Source organism: Polypterus senegalus, chromosome 9, assembly GCF_016835505.1.
Source record: "Polypterus senegalus isolate Bchr_013 chromosome 9, ASM1683550v1, whole genome shotgun sequence".
In the NCBI taxonomy this organism is placed as follows: domain Eukaryota; kingdom Metazoa; phylum Chordata; class Cladistia; order Polypteriformes; family Polypteridae; genus Polypterus; species Polypterus senegalus.
In genome coordinates this window covers 182,095,414-182,115,674 of record NC_053162.1, presented here as the reverse complement: position 1 = coordinate 182,115,674, position 20,261 = coordinate 182,095,414, and the positions used below count along the sequence as shown (strand labels likewise).

General features: G+C 40.6%; 1 protein-coding gene across 1 annotated transcript in view; it reads right to left on the bottom strand.

Annotated features, from left to right (window-relative positions):
- Positions 1-10,059: 10,059 nt before the first annotated feature.
- The window catches only part of zbtb34 (zinc finger and BTB domain containing 34), a 62,862-nt gene continuing 52,660 nt past the window's right edge, over positions 10,060-20,261 (bottom strand). Inside the window, exon 2 of the mRNA XM_039764460.1 lies at positions 10,060-12,368. Coding sequence (XP_039620394.1) covers positions 10,806-12,344 — 1,539 coding nt within the window. The 5' untranslated portion in view covers positions 12,345-12,368 and the 3' untranslated portion in view covers positions 10,060-10,805. The remainder of the gene's footprint in view (positions 12,369-20,261) is intronic.

Sequence of the window (20,261 nt, the reverse complement as noted above, 5' to 3'; positions counted from 1 at the left end):
CACGCCACGAGTTACTTGGGATTTCTCGAGCCACCAGGCTTTGCAGGAATGACCGACACACCAGACACTGCCTTTTGCTTTAGCAGCATTTTTATTTTACAAACAAAACGCATTTTTTCCCCACTGACATATTTTCTTTGTATCATAAAAAAAGCATTTTACAGGCATAAAACCAAAAAAAAAAACCCAAAAAAAAATCATAATTCAACATTTAATAATAATAAGCAGCAATGAAAAGTCTCATCACAAATCAAAAACAGATAATACAATGATTATGAGTAAAATATATAATTTGAATAAATATATTTTATAATTCATGCTATAAAATAAAATTCATAATGGCAAGTTGTTAGAGCATCAGCCCGAGCCAGCTTCATTTACTTCATATTCAAACGGCACGACGACGTTCTGAGGTTTACAGTTGAGTTGTGAGGTTGTGTGTCAAAATGGAGTCAAGAGGAGTCAAACCATCACGTGTTCCGAGGTGGAGGCGGGTGGGCGACTGACTGACTGACCGACCGGCCGGCTAACCCCGCGAGCAAAAACATGCTGGTTGAGACAACACTGCTAATTGCACCGTCTTTACATCCAAAGTAAGAAAAAAAGAAAAGAAAATCCAATCGCGACAACACAAGGCGGGAGTAAGGAGGCCACAAACTTGTCCAATTTTCATTCTGCTTGAAATGTCCAATTCAAACTAAGAAGGCCAGACTAGAAAGAGTGTGTATTGAGCGGCAATGGCAAACAAAACAGGAAATAGACAGCATGGTGGACCAAACTCTGAACTACCTGCCTGCTTGTAAAAAAACAAAATACACACACACACACACACACACACACAAAAGAAGCAGGCATTACTGACCGGCCTGTAGCCCACCAGCCCACTAATGGAGTCCAAGCAAGGAGCCAAACTAGAGACACGCTCAACAGTGTCCACCCAACAGCTACTCTGTACACATCCTTACTGTTGTCCACCCAACAGCTAGACAGGGGAATCCCCAGTTTAGCCCACTCAGATAGCGAGGCTGCAGACCTCTTTACTGGTGTGCACCCACCCAACAGCTACAATGTAAACATCCACACGGACCTGCATCCCAATAACTGAGCTGGGGACATTCCCACCTGTGTCTACCCAACAGCTGGACTGGGGTCCAGGCAGACAGCAAGACTGTAGACATGCTCAACAGCATGTTAGACATTCCTGTCAATGTCCTCACCAACAGCTGGACTGTGGACCTCCCTGCAGGTCTTCAAACAAAAGCCAAACACTTACTTGTACCCAAATGCCACAGAACTTGGTTTCTAATATCAGAAGACGCAGGTCTGTATGAAATAACCCACATAAAGGGGTACCGGTGGTCAGCTGGGGATTCCCACCTGCAAGCCCAAACCAGACACCACTCAATCTCACCACTTTTTAATGTTCTTTACCTACAGACTCTCCTCTAATGCTGCTTTACATCTGGATATTTTAACGGCTCACATCCCACAGAGCCCAAAACCACATACAACAGCCGAGTGGGCAAGACAGACCGTGGCACAAGTGCAGCACCCTCTGATTGTCAGTGTGCTCAAACGGCAAAGGTGTGAACTAACTTGTATCGCATCCTTCCTGGTCACCACGTACAACATGAAACTTGTTCTTCACGCTCAAATGCCAGGCACAGAGCGAACTGGGCCAGCACAGGGCACCTAAGGCGGCAAAATATCTGCTGCTTTTACTACAACGAGCTGCAGGCGAATGACAAACAGACTCATCTAGAACAAAAAAAATCCTTAAAATGCATAAAGGGACCCCAGACTGGCCAAAGTCTCACTCACAACAGCAGGGGGCTGCACACGACCTTACATTGTGTGGCCTAAAATGACATGAGCTTCAAAAGTGGCATTAGAAAGACATCATCGGCTTCATATCGCAATGGAAGAAACACCTGACGTGAATATCGGCTTCATGTTCACTTTGTCCACCGATACATGAAGAAAGTGTGGACGCAGTGTCATGGTTTGTTACGCTGACTTCCACAATCAACCCTAAAGTGACCAGTGTGCTCCTGTGTGCAAAATGAACACGAAAAAGGAAAGCTCCTATCAACAAGTCTGACCCAGCACTGTGTGTGTGTACGAGTTCTGTTTAAAGCCGGACAGCTCTGTCCACATGGCTCAAAGGCACTGGCCGTGGGCTGGCATGGCCACCCACCGTCAGCTCAGTGCTGCCCAAATGAAAGGCATCCATGTCACACTCATTCATTCATTCGATAGTGGAAAAAAAAAAGTAAAGATAAAAAACACACAGAGGAACAGGTAGCATATCATTAAACCAGCTTTGCTCTAAAGGCGTGTGATCAAGTCTAAGACACCCTTCCTTGCTTGTGACAAGTTTAACAGTACTCGAAATGTTCTTCTATTATTACTGTTTTAAAAAAAACAAAAAAAAAGTTTATTGCTTCAGATTTACAGTCTTTAACCAAACAAACAAGAAAAAAAAAGAGAGAGAGAGAGAGAGAGAGCTCTTGTTCCAAAAGCTAACAATACAAAAAGCAGCAGAGAGCAGTGTTCAGAAAACTACCTGGATTTGGTGAAAACCACTCTGTAGTGAGGTAGGGGAGTTCGGAGTCTGGCGCGCCACGTTTTATGTGGGTCAGGCGGCCCACTTGGTAAGCTTGGCACCACTAACTGGCTGGCTCCACACACACACACCGCGCTGCTCCCATTTACAAAGCGATCAGTCAAACGCTCTTAACCAGCGGGGTCTTCGTAGAGAGAGCCGAGCCTGACATTAACAGCCTGAAAATGGACACACAAGGTTTAAAAAAAAAAAAAAAAAAAAACAACAAAAACACACACACGTACACAAAAATAAACAAAATAAAAAAAACAAAACAAAACAACAAAGACGTCCGAAACATTTCCCTCTTGAAAAGCTCGCCTCCCCCATACTAGGAACAATGTGGATGAACTGAACAGTATGTCAGTTTTGCTTGAAAATTAGAATTCAACATTAGTAAGTCTAGTTATATAAAGCATTTACAGACATATCTTGAAATATTATTTATAGATAATATATTTATATGTATAATTATATTTATATATATATATATATATATATAGAGAGAGAAACTTAATAAATAACCCTGACCAGCCTAAAAGCACCATTCAAGGGTAAAAATTCCCTAGAAAATAAAACTTGTTTAAAAGGCATCACATATTTGAGTCCCCCATTTTATAAAGGGTGCAGTCAAGGGTGATTACATTTACAGACCATTACAAGTACAAACACGGTGCAGGTAGGAAACATTTGGACCAGAAAATCAAAAGCTGTGGAAACGTAGAGCCGACGTTGTGATGCCAGCGTGGACTCCCGTCAACTGTTGTATCTTTATCCCTCTCCCAGTACAAAGACAGAATACAAGCTCTAAGCACAGCAAAGCATAATATTCTCAGATTCTGGGCTGTGTGGTGCTTGAGCCAGTACTGGCTGCATCTGGCACAAGGCAGGAGTCAACAACTAGGCGCCGGCTCCCAATACAGTTTCAGGTTTTGTAAGAGGGGTCCATCAAAGCTCTCATCTTCTGATCTAACTGTGCAAACGCTTGCATTCCTTCACCCAAGAAGTTTAACAGTGGTTTTTACATTCAGAAGGAAGGAAGGCTGAGAAGAAAGCAAAGAATTTCACAAAACCGAAAGCCGATAATAAAGTGCCAGCCATCTTGAGATCAGCCAAATGCAAATGCCAGGAAATGAAAGAAGGTGTCGCTCTCACCTACAAAGTCACTTGTTTCAATGGGTGCGAAAAAGGAAGAAACAAAATTAAACCCACAGGTTAAATGCTTCTGCAGGACTCCAAAAATATATCTGTAAATTTGGATTCAGAAATAGAATCTGAAAATCTCTGCACTTTAAAGTGGAATGGGCACTTGAGGTGGAAGGCCTGCAGGAGGCCATTCAGAGGGCCTGTATTACTATAGCCCAGGGTAAGCAGTGTGGACGACGACTGTAGTATAGCAGTGCTCAATTTCAGAAAATGAGGGGGAAAAAATAATTCACAGCTTGTATTGTGTGTGAAGGAGAGCTGCAGTGTCAATATTTCATGTCGGGGGACTCAATTACGTGATAACCCATATGATCAGTAAATATAAAAAATAAATCACAGCATCATTGAGTGACTGCATTCAGTATAAGTGAAGTGTCTAATCAAAATAATAGTAAAACATCAAGATGCCATATTAAGTAGAGTCCTAAGTATTCACAAAGCATAACCTGGCCTCATCTGGCAGACGTCTGAGGAAAAAAATAAAATAAACTAAAAACACGTTTTCCATGTGACAAGGCACAGTTTATAAAGTTGACACACAATAAAAGAATTGGAAAGAAAGAAAAAAAAAAAAACTGATTACAGGGGGTCAACCATTTGCTTTTGAGGGATCTCATAATCCCCACAAAAATGACCGCCACTCTCCCACACAAAACAAAGACAAGTCCAAATGATCAATATTGCAATGTAAGACGGCTCCATGAAATGCGCGTGTGTAATGGAGGGTAAACCGGTTGCTATGAGTAATACTGATTAGTTATGTCTTAGTGAAAAACAACGGTACAGACTTTAGGAAGTGAGCGGTTTTTACTCTCTCAAAAGTTTAAAATGCTGGCCACGATAAGCCCGCACTGCACAACAGCACCTTCCAGTTTTACAGCACCTTCAATCGATAAGCAAACTGTAGTTTTTGTGGAAGAGAAATGTGAAAAGTTTGAAAAGAAAAAATCTTTTTTTTTTTTTTAATGTTTGTATCCCATGTAAGGAAGCGGTTAATTCAGTAGTTATGAGCTGAGGTATACCTAAACAATTGGACTTCTGGCTTTGCTTTTCCCTTCTATGAAATTTGGTAGATGGCTGAAGCAGATGGTTATAGACACATCTGTATGCCTGAATGGCAGGGGACTATGAGTTTTGTTTTTAAAAGGAGTTTGTCCTTTTTTGTAATTTCTTATGAAAAAGCCCAAAGTAAACCCAAAAGTTAGAAGTCTATCCATCAGTGACACCAATTTCTTTCCTGCCAATCCCAACTGGTTAAGTCCCTGGTAAGACCTGCTATATTCTGTACTTATTTAGAAATAAGACAACTGAAATGCAACACATCCACCCCTGATTAAATGTAAATGGTTTAGCCGATTCCCATATCCAGACCCCCATCCCATTCCACCCGATACACACCAATCTGAATGACTGCAAAAAGGTGTGCAATTCACAGTTATGGCCCACCTACACTCCTTTCAGTCAAGGTAAAAATCCACATACATACAGTTTGTCCGTCAGTCTAACCAATGCTCCCTCCATCCAACGGTACGCTGTGACGAGAGAACACTCACGCGGAGAATTCACAAGTAGCTTGTGACCTAAGTGATAATGTGCACACTGAATGAATACATGAAAAAGAGCACCATTTGTTGGGATACAGTTCCAGAATATTTTAACAAGACAAGTAGAACACATTTAATTATGAAAAAAAAAATATAAACTGCAGTTCAATAATTCAAAATGTGAGAACACAGGAAAAAGGTGAAACACTTAATCACAGGCCAGGAACACTAAAAAGAAAAGGCAGACTCGTACCCTCCAAGCCCATGCTCTGAATATACCAGAATCATTGCCACACTGCACTCAGTCCCATAGGCGAGGGCAGACTGAGGAGGTAAATAGAATATTTACGTACATATAAAAACATGAATACTTCAAAGAAATGTAGTGTGTGCTTTATTTAATTGAAATTCTAAGTGGCATTTTTAACATCAAACATTTCAAACTGTCAAAAGAGTGAATACAATTGTATAACACGTCCTCAGCTCACTCCACACTCTGTAAAATGGTGTGCTCACAGCTCAGACTGCTCACTGTCATTGCACGTTGCAAAGCCCAAGTCAAGATCTCTGGGACTACACTGGAAAGTCTGGACATTGTGCGGACTTTAGAAGACTTTTACATTTTCAAAAAAAAAAATACAAAACATTTTGTGGACCCTCTCTTGACAGAGGCACTCCTACTGGAACTACAAATCAGAGGCCTATTTGTGACTTTAATTAAAGAATATACTCAATAAGACGCATTGCTTTAGCATTTATCACGTAACTCGCACAGCTGCTTGGGTCAGGATCAATGGCTATTGAAAGTGAACACCTCAGTAATTACTTCACTGTCTCAGTGCTCCACCTCTTTGTTCATCTGTTAAACAACACACACCAGTACAACTGACAAACACATCCTGAACAAATGCTACTGTATTAACTAAGTGCTACTCCATTATATAACCATCTCATAAAAAAAAAAAAAAATTGAAGAAATAAGAGCAAACATCTTAACAGGAAAGCATATTGCAGCTCTGCCTTTACACTGACCAACAGCCTCAGGAGCAAACTGGTTTGGCTTACGGGGATGAAACTGACTAATCAACGAAGCGCAAATCTGCTCATCTACACTCTGCTTAACAGACCACAGACCACTGCTTCCCAACTTTTCTATGCCGCACATCCCTAGAAAATGTTTGATTTATGTTTGCACCCCTACAAACATAATACAGTATCAGTTTTGAAGATGAAGAAGTCAAATTTCTAATCTTTGAGCCACTCAGTGCACAAAATTTAAATATACAATTTGAGAATTCTACTTTAAAAATCGCAATAATCTTGTAAATGTGTTCCCCATGAAGCTTAGACACTTGACCGACAGTCTGGGGTATCCCATGAAGCCTCAAGCAGCGCAAGGAAATGACACATGATCAGCGATCGAAGGGTTCAGGAGGCTGGCATGTCACTAAGCAATGAAACACAGTTGATGAGCTCAGGCCCATGACAACACCTGCACTGCAGTTCATAAACAGATGCGCCGCACAGTTGAACACTGCTGCACTACTGTCGAGGCGAAATGTGCAGAGTGTAAGCGGCAGGTGTTGTATCCAATTTGGCAACCCCTCGTACTCTTTCTGGCAAAAATGTTAATCAAATCTCGAAATCAGTGATGTTTCACAATCAGGACTTGCACAGAAATCAACAGTAGACCTCGGCCTTCTCTACGGACCAGAGCAAGGTCCAAATTCCATTCTCTTAAAAAATTACTCACTTTTACCAACATTCCACCTGCAGCATGGAACCGGCAAAAATGCGCATTTCTGTGGCTCATTTATGGGTGACAATTGCACGTGCAGTGTTTGGCTCCTTTTATATCTTAGAACAGGAGTTGTAACTAATAAATGACCACAACTGCAAGAGACTGAGAGCACCATGATAAAGTCAGACGACGCACCTCACTCAATTTTGGTGAATGGCAATGGAGCCTTCCTCTTTGTCGCATCCCCCGAAATGCCATCTTGCACTCTCTGGGTTGGGAACCCTTATAATTAAACACCTGATAAAACACACATGTTACAAATGATGTACTGAGTTATCTCCACCTCCATTCTGAGCAGAAATACACTAAATTTATCTAATTAAGGAAGGAGTCAAACCTCTGATCCATTTAAGTCACAACTGCCTTTACTGGACCATAAAGTTTCAGCAGCTTTTTAGCTTGTGTGACCACCTGCACAAATCCCTTAACCTGACAGAGCTCCAAATGTACACGTACTTCACACATGCATGGCAAAATAAGCACTACATAACCCGACTTAAATGCAACTTAGGGCTGAAGTGGGCCACAGCACGTAAAAGACACGAGTCAAACATGACAGCCTGTTCATGTGGCTCACTCAAAAATGTAAGAACAGCACCTTTCACAGGGACCGACATCATTATGTGCTCTGAAGAGGTTTTATACAACAGCATACAGTTGAAAAAGAAACAATAATATGCGGCTTAAAGAGTTTGATGTTAAAAGACTGCCCTGTACATTTGCATGATTTTGGTTCCGATTCCAGCAGAGGAGTTGTGGATCACTGCTCTTAATATAAAAGCCAGCGAGCCTCGACTCCTCTGCAATGCACATCAGAACCAGCAGGTTAAGGCCTGTGATTAACGTGTTTGACCACCAACTGCACTGTACATCATAAAAAGTGAACCATTAAAACACAACAATGTAAAAACCAGCTTATGTAATGTCAGCAGATATGTTAAAAAAAAAAATAATAAAATAAAAACTTCAACATTGAGCACCAAAGAGTAGTTAACAGTTGAAAACACTGGAATCCTGTTCTGAACTTGATTTTCAGGGAAGGTTAATGGTATGTGTCATTGAGCCAGATACAGTGGCACATGAGAAAGGAAAAAATAAAAAAAAAATTACATTAATACAATTCCTTTGACTTTTGTTCAAATAAATTCACACAATTACCGGTTTTCCCTTGAAGAAAAAAAAGGCAAAGAAATACACCCCACACAAACCAGAATCCTAAAGATAAAACAGAATTAAAAAGTGAAAAAGCAGCAATCGCTGGGTATTTTAAAACCAAACGCTTCAGCTTCATCTCTGTAGCACCATCCTGACTGCCATCACGTATCAAGTTACAGTCCTCTTCAGAAGAAACATGGAGTCTTGTGTGTGGCAGGGTATCGGCAGCACAGCTAGCGGCACTGCACTCTGAATCCTGTTGCATATGACCAAGGAGGAGAAAACAAAAGAAAGGCCTTTGCTGTATCAAAAATAGACCAATAAATGGCGCAGAAATTCTCTTCTAAGTGCTTTTTTTTTAAATAATATTTAAAAAAAAAAAAAAAAAATAGAAATAAAGGAGTCCTGACAACTATTCCTTTTCCATTTCCTTTCAGGGACAAATTCTCAGTTTAGGCGTAGACCCATAAATTCGACTTGTCATGACTGTTTTAGGTTCACCTTATCGTATAAATCTTTTGCTTGGCAAGTGAGACATGCATGGAAAGCTGAAAGTAGTGTTCACAACACTGTGCCTCAGCTCAGGTCAAAGCAACTGTCTGTTAAATTGCATACAAAAAAAAAAAAAAAAAAAAGAAAGAAAAAAAACAAGGGTGTGTGATGTGAGGCCCAGGTTAAGGGATACACTCCGCTGGCAGCACAGATTTAATCACCAAGTGTCTGTGATGTGCAGGAAACGCGGCCCGGAAGCCGTACACTGAGTGCATTTAGTGTGCATCTTCTCTCCCTTTACTCTCATTTAAAAAAAAAAGAAGAAAAAGAAATTTTCAGTGTACTCTAAAATTTCTCCTTTGCTATAAAAGAGTAATTCTTATTAAATAACAGACTGTTAAGGCAAGGCCAATGGCACTATAACAAAATTTAAACTGGAGATTGTGAAAGTGTGCCCCCTAGTGGCTACAGTGTTAAAGTCACAGGTTTAGAACACCGTGTGACCCTGAGTGAGTTACTTCACCTGCCTACGTTCACATTATAGAACTATGGAAACAACTGTGCTCTGCTCTTGTGGATTTGCATGTCACTTTGAGTCAAAGTTTTAGGAAAAACACATGTAAATGCAATGTAACTGGCAGAGCAGCCAGAAGAGGTTTCCTTCCTATTTATGTAAAAAATAATAATAATAATAATAATAATAAATCAGGACAGCAGTAGTAGTGAAATTGATGAGCAGCTCTGTGAGAGAAAGAGAGAGACTTTATGCCAAGAAGTAAGAGAAGCAGTGTAAAGGGGACAGCAAACCGAAGTATTAAATATATAAATAAATAAAATTAAAAATGTGTATGGGGAGCTCGATGAGCCAGTCAGCACATGATTCCCAGTCTTAGTGTTAAAAAAAAAAAAAGATCATTGGAAATTGCATGCATAGAGTGCTTAGTGTTAGCAGCAGATGTTGGTGCCATACCTTTGTTTTTGGCTTGAAGTTCAAAATTGAGATTTCAATAAAACACTGAAAAAAACTATTGTTTCTTTAAAAAGCCTTATATTACAAAGGCTTCTGAAACAAAATACATGTGTGTCACAGTAATTGTTTCATTAAAATGTCAAACATTAAGGATTAAACTTTAAAAAAAAAAAAAATCATTAGTGCTGTAGACTTCCAAATGGTTTGGAAGTCGGCCTAGAGCAACACGTTATTATAAGTATCACAAAAAAAAAACAAAAAAAAAAAAAACTTAATTTTACCCCTTCCTTAAAAACACATAATGGGGTATCTTAACGGCTGCAGTGCCATCATAAATGATGAGTTCACTGCTGTAAAATAAGGCAAGCGACGCCTTATCAAGTCTGGGGGCATAAAAGACTGAAGAAGGCTCATGTAACGTAACCATGAAAGAATATGTTCAACATGGAGGGAACTCCATCAAGGAGAACTTTTCTCAGCTGGCTTATAAAAATGAAACCGATCTGAACTGAAGTGGCCCTCATTTTGGCGGTCAATGTCAACATTATCAAAAGGGCAGAGAAAGCATTCACTTCACCACCTAAATCTGCACGACCTTGCAGAAAGGCAATTCAGGTTAGCTCATGAATTTCAATACTGGCTCAGCAAAGCCATCTCGGAGGAGAAGGGTCACTGTTCTGTTCAAGATGGGGGGCAAAAATATCAAGTGTGTCCTAAAACACAATTGATTATATTTGGAGAAGAATATCAAGTGCGTACAAACTAATTAAGAGACATATTAATGATGGACCCGCTTCTTATTGAGAGTATAAAAATAAATAAGGATAAGCAAACAGCAAAGGTTATTGTTGAAGTGCTCTCAGTGTGAGCTAAATGCATTTAACTCGCACGGTGTTGCCCACCACCAAGATATGAGATCACGTAACCATGACTATTTTGAATGTTGAAGATGAACTCTGAAGTGGTGGAAATTTTAAAGCTACATCCAAGGGAAAAAAAAAAAAAAAGCATTAAAAAAGTTGATTTGCAAGCCTATTGTGGGCTACGCTTGACACTGTCATTGCTTTCGTTATTCAGGACAGACTCCTCGCTGTACTGTGAGCTGTATTCCATGTGGCTGTCAGAAGCTGCTGCTTCGTCGCTGTCCTTGGACTCCGTCATGCCCTCCGTTCTGTCTGGAGACTCCATGTGGTTGCGCAGCTCGGCTCCCCCCATGTGTTTTTTCCGCAGGTGCTGGTTCAAGGTGCCCTGAAAGGGGAAGCACTTACCACAGATTTCACAGTGGAAAGGTTTGTTGTCTGTGTGCCCACGGATGTGATACTCTAGCTGGTCCTTTCGTGTGTATTTCTTGCCACAGAACTTGCAAACAAAAGGAGTGATGCCCATGTGTAGGCGCATGTGACGGTCCAGACTGCCCTTCTGGTTGAACGACTTGCCGCAGTAGATGCAGATGAGCCGCTCATTGTAAGGGTACCACTGACCACGCATGCTCCGCTCACGGATGTCGTTCTCAAACCCGGGACTGCCCATCACCGTCTCTCCATCCTCAGTAGTGGCTGTTTTGATCACATTGGAGACCTCTGATGGCACGGTTGCCAGAGGCCTTTTGGGCCGTGCACGGCCACCTCGGAAGCCGCTAAGAATTGAGCGAGAGGGACTAGAACTGCTGAGGCTCACAAAAGAGGAAGACTGTGAAGTCAAATGCGGGTACGCGTAGGCAGAATGTGGTAGCACTGGTCCAAAAGAGCCTACACTCACTGCTACCACCTGATCTCCATCCACCAATTCAGTGTGGTAGCCATCATCCCCAGCAGAAGAGCTGTCTGAACAACTTGGCCGGTCAGCCTTTTCCTGCTTCACTTTGATGTCTGTCACATGCCCATCCCGGCTTATTATATCCATTTGTTCCTGTTCTGCTTCCAGGGCATTCTCGTGCTCAGAGATGCTCCCGCTGCTGCCTCGATCTGATTGGCCCTCCTCCTGAAGTCGCTGCCTGAGGCTTTTGGTAGAGTTGGCGTCAAATTTGGCAGAATCATTTGCCAGCGCATTTGTCTGCCTGGTGATATAAGGAGGGGAGATCTCCAGTGGGTTGACAAAGAGGTTGCCATCTTTGACGCCATTGCGACTGGCCTGTTGACTCTCCTTCACACTGAGCATGGTGTCAGCCCCTCCGGGAAGACTCATCTTGGAGTGAATGCCCTCCAGAATCTGTGTGCACTTGTCAATAACCGCTTGCATTTGCAGGAAGCTGGCCGCTGTGAGGAAGCTGATAACGTCCTTCAGCTGTAGCGACATCCGTCCAGTATAGCAGAAGGAGAGCAGCTGCTCAAAAACCTCGGGGTTCTTAATGACGGAGATGGAGAGGCCACTCATGGTGCTTAGGGCTGAGTGGTCTCGGAAGTATGGAGAGCTGGCAGCTAGAACGGCCTTGTGAGCCCTAAACGGCTGTCCCTGAATGTGGACTATAATGTCGCATAGCTTCCCTTGGAGGCGTAATTCGTTGAGCTGGCTCAGGACAGTACTGCTGTATTCGGGCACGTCAAACTCTATAAAGCTGTTGCTGCTGTCCATTTCTTTCCTGTTACAGGAAGCCACCTGTAGGAAAGTAGATGAGACAAAAGGAAGATGAATTAAACAAAAATGCAAAGTTGCTTCACTTTCATTATACTAATAATAAAAAACGGATAAAGTGACTGTTTAAGTTTTATTGATTTGTATGCTCCGATTTTATTTCGACTCTTTTTTTTCAGAGCAAACAGACTGAATTCATGAGGTGAGCTCACCACATTGAATTACGCACTACTCAGATGTCTCGGTTCCAAAATCTAAAACTGCCATGACTGATGGAGGCTGAGCCTAATTTGATCAATGCCAACCAGAGAAAAGAAATGCTCTGCTAAAATCACAAAATTGTGTCAAGCGTATAGTTTTATTAGGGGGTAATGATGTACAAACCAAGAAAAATAAGCTTGTCCTTCTATATGTTTGAGAGTCTCTGAATTTTTTAAACTGAGATAAATTCCAATTAGTAGTAGACAAATATGCCATTTGATCCCATATACTGGATGAAATAATTCTTCTAGATGGATTTTGAGAAAACTGTTTAAACATGATGCTAAAAACTAGTGGAAAACTGGCAAACGCTTTTAAACATTAAACACAAGACAACGTGTAAAAGGGAACGGGAAATGGGATTTTGTTTCAATGTAAAGGTAAATGTATCTGTCTACATAACTTTATGGGAGTGGTGTGTAACAGGTGAATATACTCCTTTAAGAACATTACCCAGAATGCTGTGCAGTTAAACCTGATTGGTGGCTTGACTAAAAACAGAAAGATAGGAGAAGAAGCAGCCACGTCTTGTGCTGTGTGAGAAGCTGCACTTTTATTGGTTCAAGAAACGTGAACGCCTGCAAGTGATTCTATTTAAGTAGCAGAAACGTTAAGAAGCCTTTGACGGAAAAGAGGGACATCCATGTTAAATAAATGAATTAATCATTACATTAATCAGTGATACATTTGTTATTAGTTAAAAAGTTAGTTTTAGTCTGAAAGACATATACAAATACATTACACTAGAAATGGCTGAATTTTTAATTAAAACTTGGTATGGATTTTTAGCCATTAATATCCTTAGCGTTAGACCCAAATGTCACTCGGGCTGTTAAAACAGAGCTAAAAGTGTTAGTCACGAATGTCACTTGGGTAATAGTATAGACGTGTCTATGGTAAGACCAGAGGTTTATTCGGGCTGTAATTGTGCCAAGCTTTACTTGGGCAATGGTACAATTGTGTCTTGCCTAAGTGTCAGACCTGAGCATTCCCTGGGCAATGCTCCTTATAATGACATCTCGTAAGCAACGCCTCTCGTCAGTAGTAATGACGAGGGGGATCGGTCTTCAGGCAGTGAAACTGAAATGGACAGTTAAACCAAAAGTGACTCTGGGAATCAGAAAGTGACACTCCAATCCTTTGCACATGTGCAGTGGCCTGTTCATATTATTATTATTCCTCATCATTATTTGTATCAGTATTATACTTTAATTCAGAAATTCAGAAAAAGATCCAAAAAGCAAAACTTGAATTTGCTGTGCACGGAGAACTACGCCGAATCCATGCAACTGATTTGATGTGTAGGCAAAACTTGATGGAGCCTCCTGCCTACCAGAGCGATAACAGCATGCCTACAACCACTGCAAGATTTGTTTGATGATGCAAAGAAAAAGAAGAAACTGCTTCCTATAACAATGTTTCTAACTAAAGCATCTGCAGTTGTCAAGCCATGACTGTCAAGCCTCCAAAGATCCTGACATTAGTACTATAGCAATGTCAGGGTCCAGACTGGTAAGATACATGTTCCTCATGTGGCGGGAATACCTGGATAAGCTGGGATGAAGAAGCCCCATGAATGGTGGGTAAAGGAGGGCACTTTGATCATGTCTCCCTGCTGCTACAGCCATTTCGGGCCAGAAGCCTGACCGCCAGTGAGTCTCGGATTTGGGTTTGCTCACAGAGAACCAAGGGAGCAGTTTCACATGTGAGTTGCCTCTGACCCATGTAGTGAGGTCAGCTGGAAGCATGTAGCACCGCCAAAGACTTGAGCAGCGTGGCAGAAACAGTGCTGTGCTGAAAAAGCCAAATGGTCCTTTTTAGGGCCAGCTACTCACCAGCAATCAGTGTAAAGAGGCTAATTACACTCCTCCTTCTCTCGCATGCCCTGTTTCGTTACAGGGTTATTGAGCGTGCTCCAAAGTGTCAACGTCTGCAATATGAGTTTTAATATACTGTTGTATGTGTGAGAAAAAGTAAAAAAGATTTCTCTATTTATAATTAAATGCTATGTATGTACTGGCATTTTAAATGTTCTGTGCTTGATTGTATGTATTTCTCTTTCATTAAATACAGTAAAATCAATCTGTAAGGTTTGAAAGAAAGAAAATATTAGGCTGCTACTAATGTGTACTACATAGTTAGACATACCAATGGTTGCTTCTGTACTGAACATGTACAGACCTTTTCTGCTCAGTATTCCTTCAACAATACATTGTATTAGGTACTATACGTAGTGTACTGTAGAGATGATTTAAAGTATACACGATGATGTTCCTAGTTTACATGCAAATACTACGCCATTTTATTTTATTGTATATAAAGGAACTGAGCACCCATGGATTTTGGTATCAGCAGGGGATCCTGAAACCAAACCCTGGTGGATAAGGAGGGCTGACTGTACTTTTTGTGGCAATACGGCCCAGATCTTAACCAGATAGTCATCTTCTAACCTGTTGAGTCCTGATAACAGTCACGAGGGTCCGCTGGTGTCTATCATATTCAGCACAGGGTGCAAAGTAGGAACAAACCCTGGACGGGGCACCAGTCCATCGTAGGGTGAACACACACACACACACACACACACACACACACACACACAGTAGGGCCAATTAAGGATGTCCAAATCCTTAACCTGCATGTCTTTGGACTATGGGAGGAAGCTGGAGCACCTGGACGAAACCCACACAGACACAGAGAGAACATGCAAACTCCACACACGGGGGACATGCAACGTGAACCTAAGCTTTCTTACTGTGAGGCAACAGTACAACCACTGTGCCATCACAGCTTAATCAGTAAGCAGGAAAGAGGCCCCAAAAGACATAATGAATAGCTCCAAACAAAACCTCCAGCATCAAAAAAGCAAAAGTACTATTTTGTGTTGAAGGGCATTAGTGGGTAACATAAAAATGACACCATAATCTGCAAATTTAACAAAAAACACCTTTTCACTGAGAACTTCATGCCATTTACAATGTAAAGTCAACGACAACATGAGTGCAATATGCCTAGAAAGCACAATGTCTTGGAAAGCAGTAAACATAAGAACATTAGAACAAGCCATTCAGCCCAACAAAGCTCGCCAGTCCTCTCCGCTTATTTCTTCATAAAAAAACACCAAGTCGAGTTTTAAAAGTCCCTAAAGTCTTACTGTCCACCACACTACTTGGTCGCTTATTCCAAGTGTCTATCGTTGTTTGTGTAAAGAAAAACTTCCTAATGTTTGTGCGAAATTTACCCTTAACACGTTTCAAACTGTGCCCCTGTGTTCTTGATGAACTCATTTTAAAATACAAGTCTTGATCCACCTGGCTAATTCCCTTCATAATTTTAAACAGTTCAATCATGTTACCTCTTAATCTTCTTTTGCTTAAACTGAAAGTCTCAGCTCTTTTAATCTAATCTAAACAATAAAACAAAGAGTAGTCAAGTGGTAGTGAATATCAGACTATTAAAATACATGTCATTGGATTATTACATGTTATTTCAAGGTGTTCAAATGTTAAACTGCTGAAAATACTCGGGCGCTCTAGCAATATTCAAGGAAACGCACGATGCATTTGGTGAAGTATTAAATGCAAAACATCAAAGAAAAGCTTCAGATCAGTGACTTGACAGTGTGAGCAAACCAATACCCTCCAGAGGAGATGTGCAGAATTACTTTCAGCAAAATGGGGGAATTCTTTGTATTTCTGATTTTCTTATGGAATAAAGTCTATGTCTTAACTTTGTTTTTATGTTTTACTTTATCCTAACGGTCACTGTCCTATGATCGTGAGTCTTTACTAAACATATTTACTGGCTTGCTTTCCTCTCAATTTTCATCTCCTGATTGGATTTTTTGTGAACCTCCAATTCGTTTTATTCATCTCCTGACTTCTTCACCTGGACGCCGGTGTTCACCTGTATCCGTGAGTTAAATGCCCCTCGGAGATGCAAACGTACCCGCCTCTGTCGTGGGAAAAGAGCCGAAATTGCTGTTAAACAATGCCGACTCAAGTCCCAGAGTTTTGGATTCCCAATCCCTTTGAGTCGTCTATGACCCATCTTCTCCTGCTCAGGACTCCATCACTGGTTCATGGGCGCTGGACACTGGATTTAATTTCTCCATTTCAAGACAGCATCACTTTTCCGCGGTCAGCAATCGAGTAGTAAACACTGCTAATCTCTGCACGCTCACCCGTGCTCATCCTGCAACGAGCATTTCTACTTCTATCAAGGCTGCTTGTGAACGTGAGGAGATCAGTGTCTAATAAAACTTTTATTATGCAAGACTTTATTACCTCAAATAATCTGGATTTCTTCTTCATCACTGAGACTTGGATTTTAAATGGTGACTCTTCATGTTTTACTGACTTGGTTCCATCAGGGTATTAATTTTTAAACTCTCCTCGTCTGACTCGTCGTGGGTGTGCATTGCCACTGTTTTTAAAACTATGTTCTTGTGTCGGAGCCTTACAAGGGGTCCGTTTAGCAGCTTTGAACTTCAACTTTTCGAAGTGTGCAGCTCCCCTTCTCTGCTGTTTGCCTTGGTTTATAGACCTCCTGTAATTAAAGACACTTTCATTTCTTAATTCTCTGATCTCCTGGCTGATATCACCCTCTCCCATGACAAAGTATTTATTGTTGGTGATTTCAACATTTACATTTATTGTCAATCGAAACCTTTGGTTAATGACTTTTTATCACTACTGGACTCATTTGATTTTATACAGCATATTAATACGCCAACTCACTCTCTCAGTCACACCCTTGATCTCGTTCTTACTCGTGATATTTCAGTGAATAATATTCATTTTTGTGATGTTTCTTTCACTGATCACTTTTCTATAATGATGGATCTGAATATTACTGTTGATGTCCCGACTAATAGCTGTCCCCCACGCTGCTCACGCTTTTTAAATTCTTCTACTATATCTGATATTAAAATAATTTTCTCTAGTCTTTATGTGCATGACCAAAATAATGGCATCGATGATTCTGTTGTAAAATTTAATTTTTCCTGTAAAATGGTTTTAGACGCAATTGCTCTGCTCAATATCCACAGTAATAAGGTTAAGGCCTGCTCCCTGGCTAAATGAAAATACACGATCACTGCGCAGTGCCTGTCGATCTGCTGAACGGCGTTGGAAAAAAGATGGACTGATTGTCTCCAAACAGATTTTCAGGACTTCTCTTTTCAATTTCCAGGCTGAAGTTAAGAAAACAAAACAAGACTTCTTTGCCGATTTAGTATCCCGTCATTCAAAGAATCCTAGGGTCTTATTTAATTCAATTAATACGGCCATTAACCCTCATTCTGTGATGGGATTAAACCGCATTCTTCATTCATGTGAGCAGTTTCTATCATTCTTTGTCAGCAAAATTGATACTACCCGCTGTGGCATTGTTCAAACTGAATATAAACTTCCTACTGTTAATCATGACATTGTTCTAGAATCCTTTGATCAAGTCTCACTTTCACAGCTGAAAAGAACTATCGACACCATTAAACCAGCTTCCAGCCCCCTCGATATTGTACCACCACATCTTAGTGGAAGCCTTTGATGTGTTGGGCCCATCCTTACTAGCGACTATAAATGATTCTATTAGTTTGGGGGTTGTGCCCTCATTTTTTAAACATGCTGCAGTCCATCCCCGTCTAAAAAAAAGGCAGAATTAGATCCTGGAGTTTTAGCCAATTTTCATCCAATTTCCCAACTGCCATTTCTGGCTAAAATTCTAGAATGAATTATTTGTAATTAATTGGTCGATCACCTTAACTCCAATAATTTATTTGAGATCTACCAATCTGGCTTTAGGCGTTATTATGGTGTTAAAACGGCACTCCTGAAAGTGTTCAACGACATCTCTCTTATTACTGACTCAGGTGATGCGGCAGTCCTTCTCCTCCTTGACCTGTCCGCTGCCTTTGACACCATTGACCATGAAATATTGCTGATGCGGCTTGAACATCTTGTTGGGCTTAAAGGGGCTGCTCTTAACTGGTTCAGGTCATATTTAACTGGTAGACACTTTTTATTGACTTTTAATTCCTCTTTTTCATCGACTGCTCCTCTTAAATATGGTGTTCCTCAGGGATCCATTTTGGGTCCTATTTTATTCTCTATATACCTTCACCCTATTGCAGCATTTTGTAGGAAATTTAACATTTCTTTTCACTGCTATGCTGATGATACTCGGGTTTATATTCCTGTCTGCAACTCTGCAACAAAACAACTCCACAACTGTCTGTCTGAACTAAGATCCTGGATGGATAATAATTTTCTTGATCTAAATCAAAATAAAACGGAGGTGCTTATAATGGGTCCATCAGCTAAAGCCCAAATTGGTCTTGGGCTTCTCGGCCATTTCTCTGTCTTTTCCAAACCTCAAGTCCACAATCTTGGTGTTACCTTTGATAGTAACCTCTCTTTAGAGAAATAAGTAAATTCTGTAGTCAAGAGTTGCTTTTTCCAACTTCGTCTATTAGGTAAGATAAAGCCTTTTTTATCTTCTAGGGATCTTGAGAAAGCTACTCATGCTTTTATTTTTTCCTGCCTCGATTACTGTAACTCGCTATATTCTGGGATTAGCAAATCTCTGATACGCAGGTTACAGTTGGTCCAAAATGCTGCCGCTCGCTTCCTGGTTGGGGCAAGAAAGTATGACTGTTTCTCCAATTTTAGCTCCTTTACACTGCTGCCTATCAGTTTTCGAACTGACTTTAAATCTTACTGCTAGTTTTTAAATCTTTACATGGGCTTGCTCCTGCCTATTTATCTGAATGGTTTGTTTTACACCAGCCATCTAGAGTACTTAGATCTTCTGGTCAGTTGTCTCTTGTTGTCCCTCGTACCAAGTGTAAAACTAAGGGAGACAGGGCCTTTGCAGCTTCGGCGCCTCGCCTGTGGAACTCTTTACCTCATCATATAAAGGTGTCGTCTACAATTGAACTGTTCAAAATAAGTTTAAAAACTCATTTCTATTTACTTACATTCAGTGACCTTAAGTAATACTGATGGTTTCCTCTTTGTGATTATATAACATTATTTCTAATTCATTTTGTATCTTATTTTATGTTCAGATATTTTATTTCTATTTATGTTTTTATGTTAATTGTTTTGTTTTTCATTTATTCAATTATTGTAAAGCACTTTGGCCAGAGCATTACTAAGTTGTTTTAAATGTGCTATATAAATAAATTGACATTGGCATTGCCATCAAAGAAACACTTCCAGGAATGTAAACGGGATTAACGTTGAAGAGTTCACAAATCTTTTAGCACAAGTACTGTAAGTAAAACTAAAGCTGTCACTATAATGTCAAAAATCAAGATTTCAATTTATTCAGGTTATAACTTTGTACAAGAGTTCTACGAGAAAAAAAAAAAAAAACACCATTTGCAGAATGTGTTATACTTGAGTTGCAAAAAGAGAAGATGCCTGCAACTTATTCTGACAGTTAAACTGAAATATTCTGCTTGCAACTGCAGCACTGTGGAATAATCCTTTCCCGAGTGCATGTTTAGTTGGCACTGAGAATGGGTTAGTGTTGAGTTATGGCTTTGAAACAGTACTGAAAGCAATCATAGAACTCAAGACCTATTCTTCCCCAACCATCTATGTCATTGTTTGCATCATCCCTATGTCGCCATGTGCGTACTTCTTCCAAAGT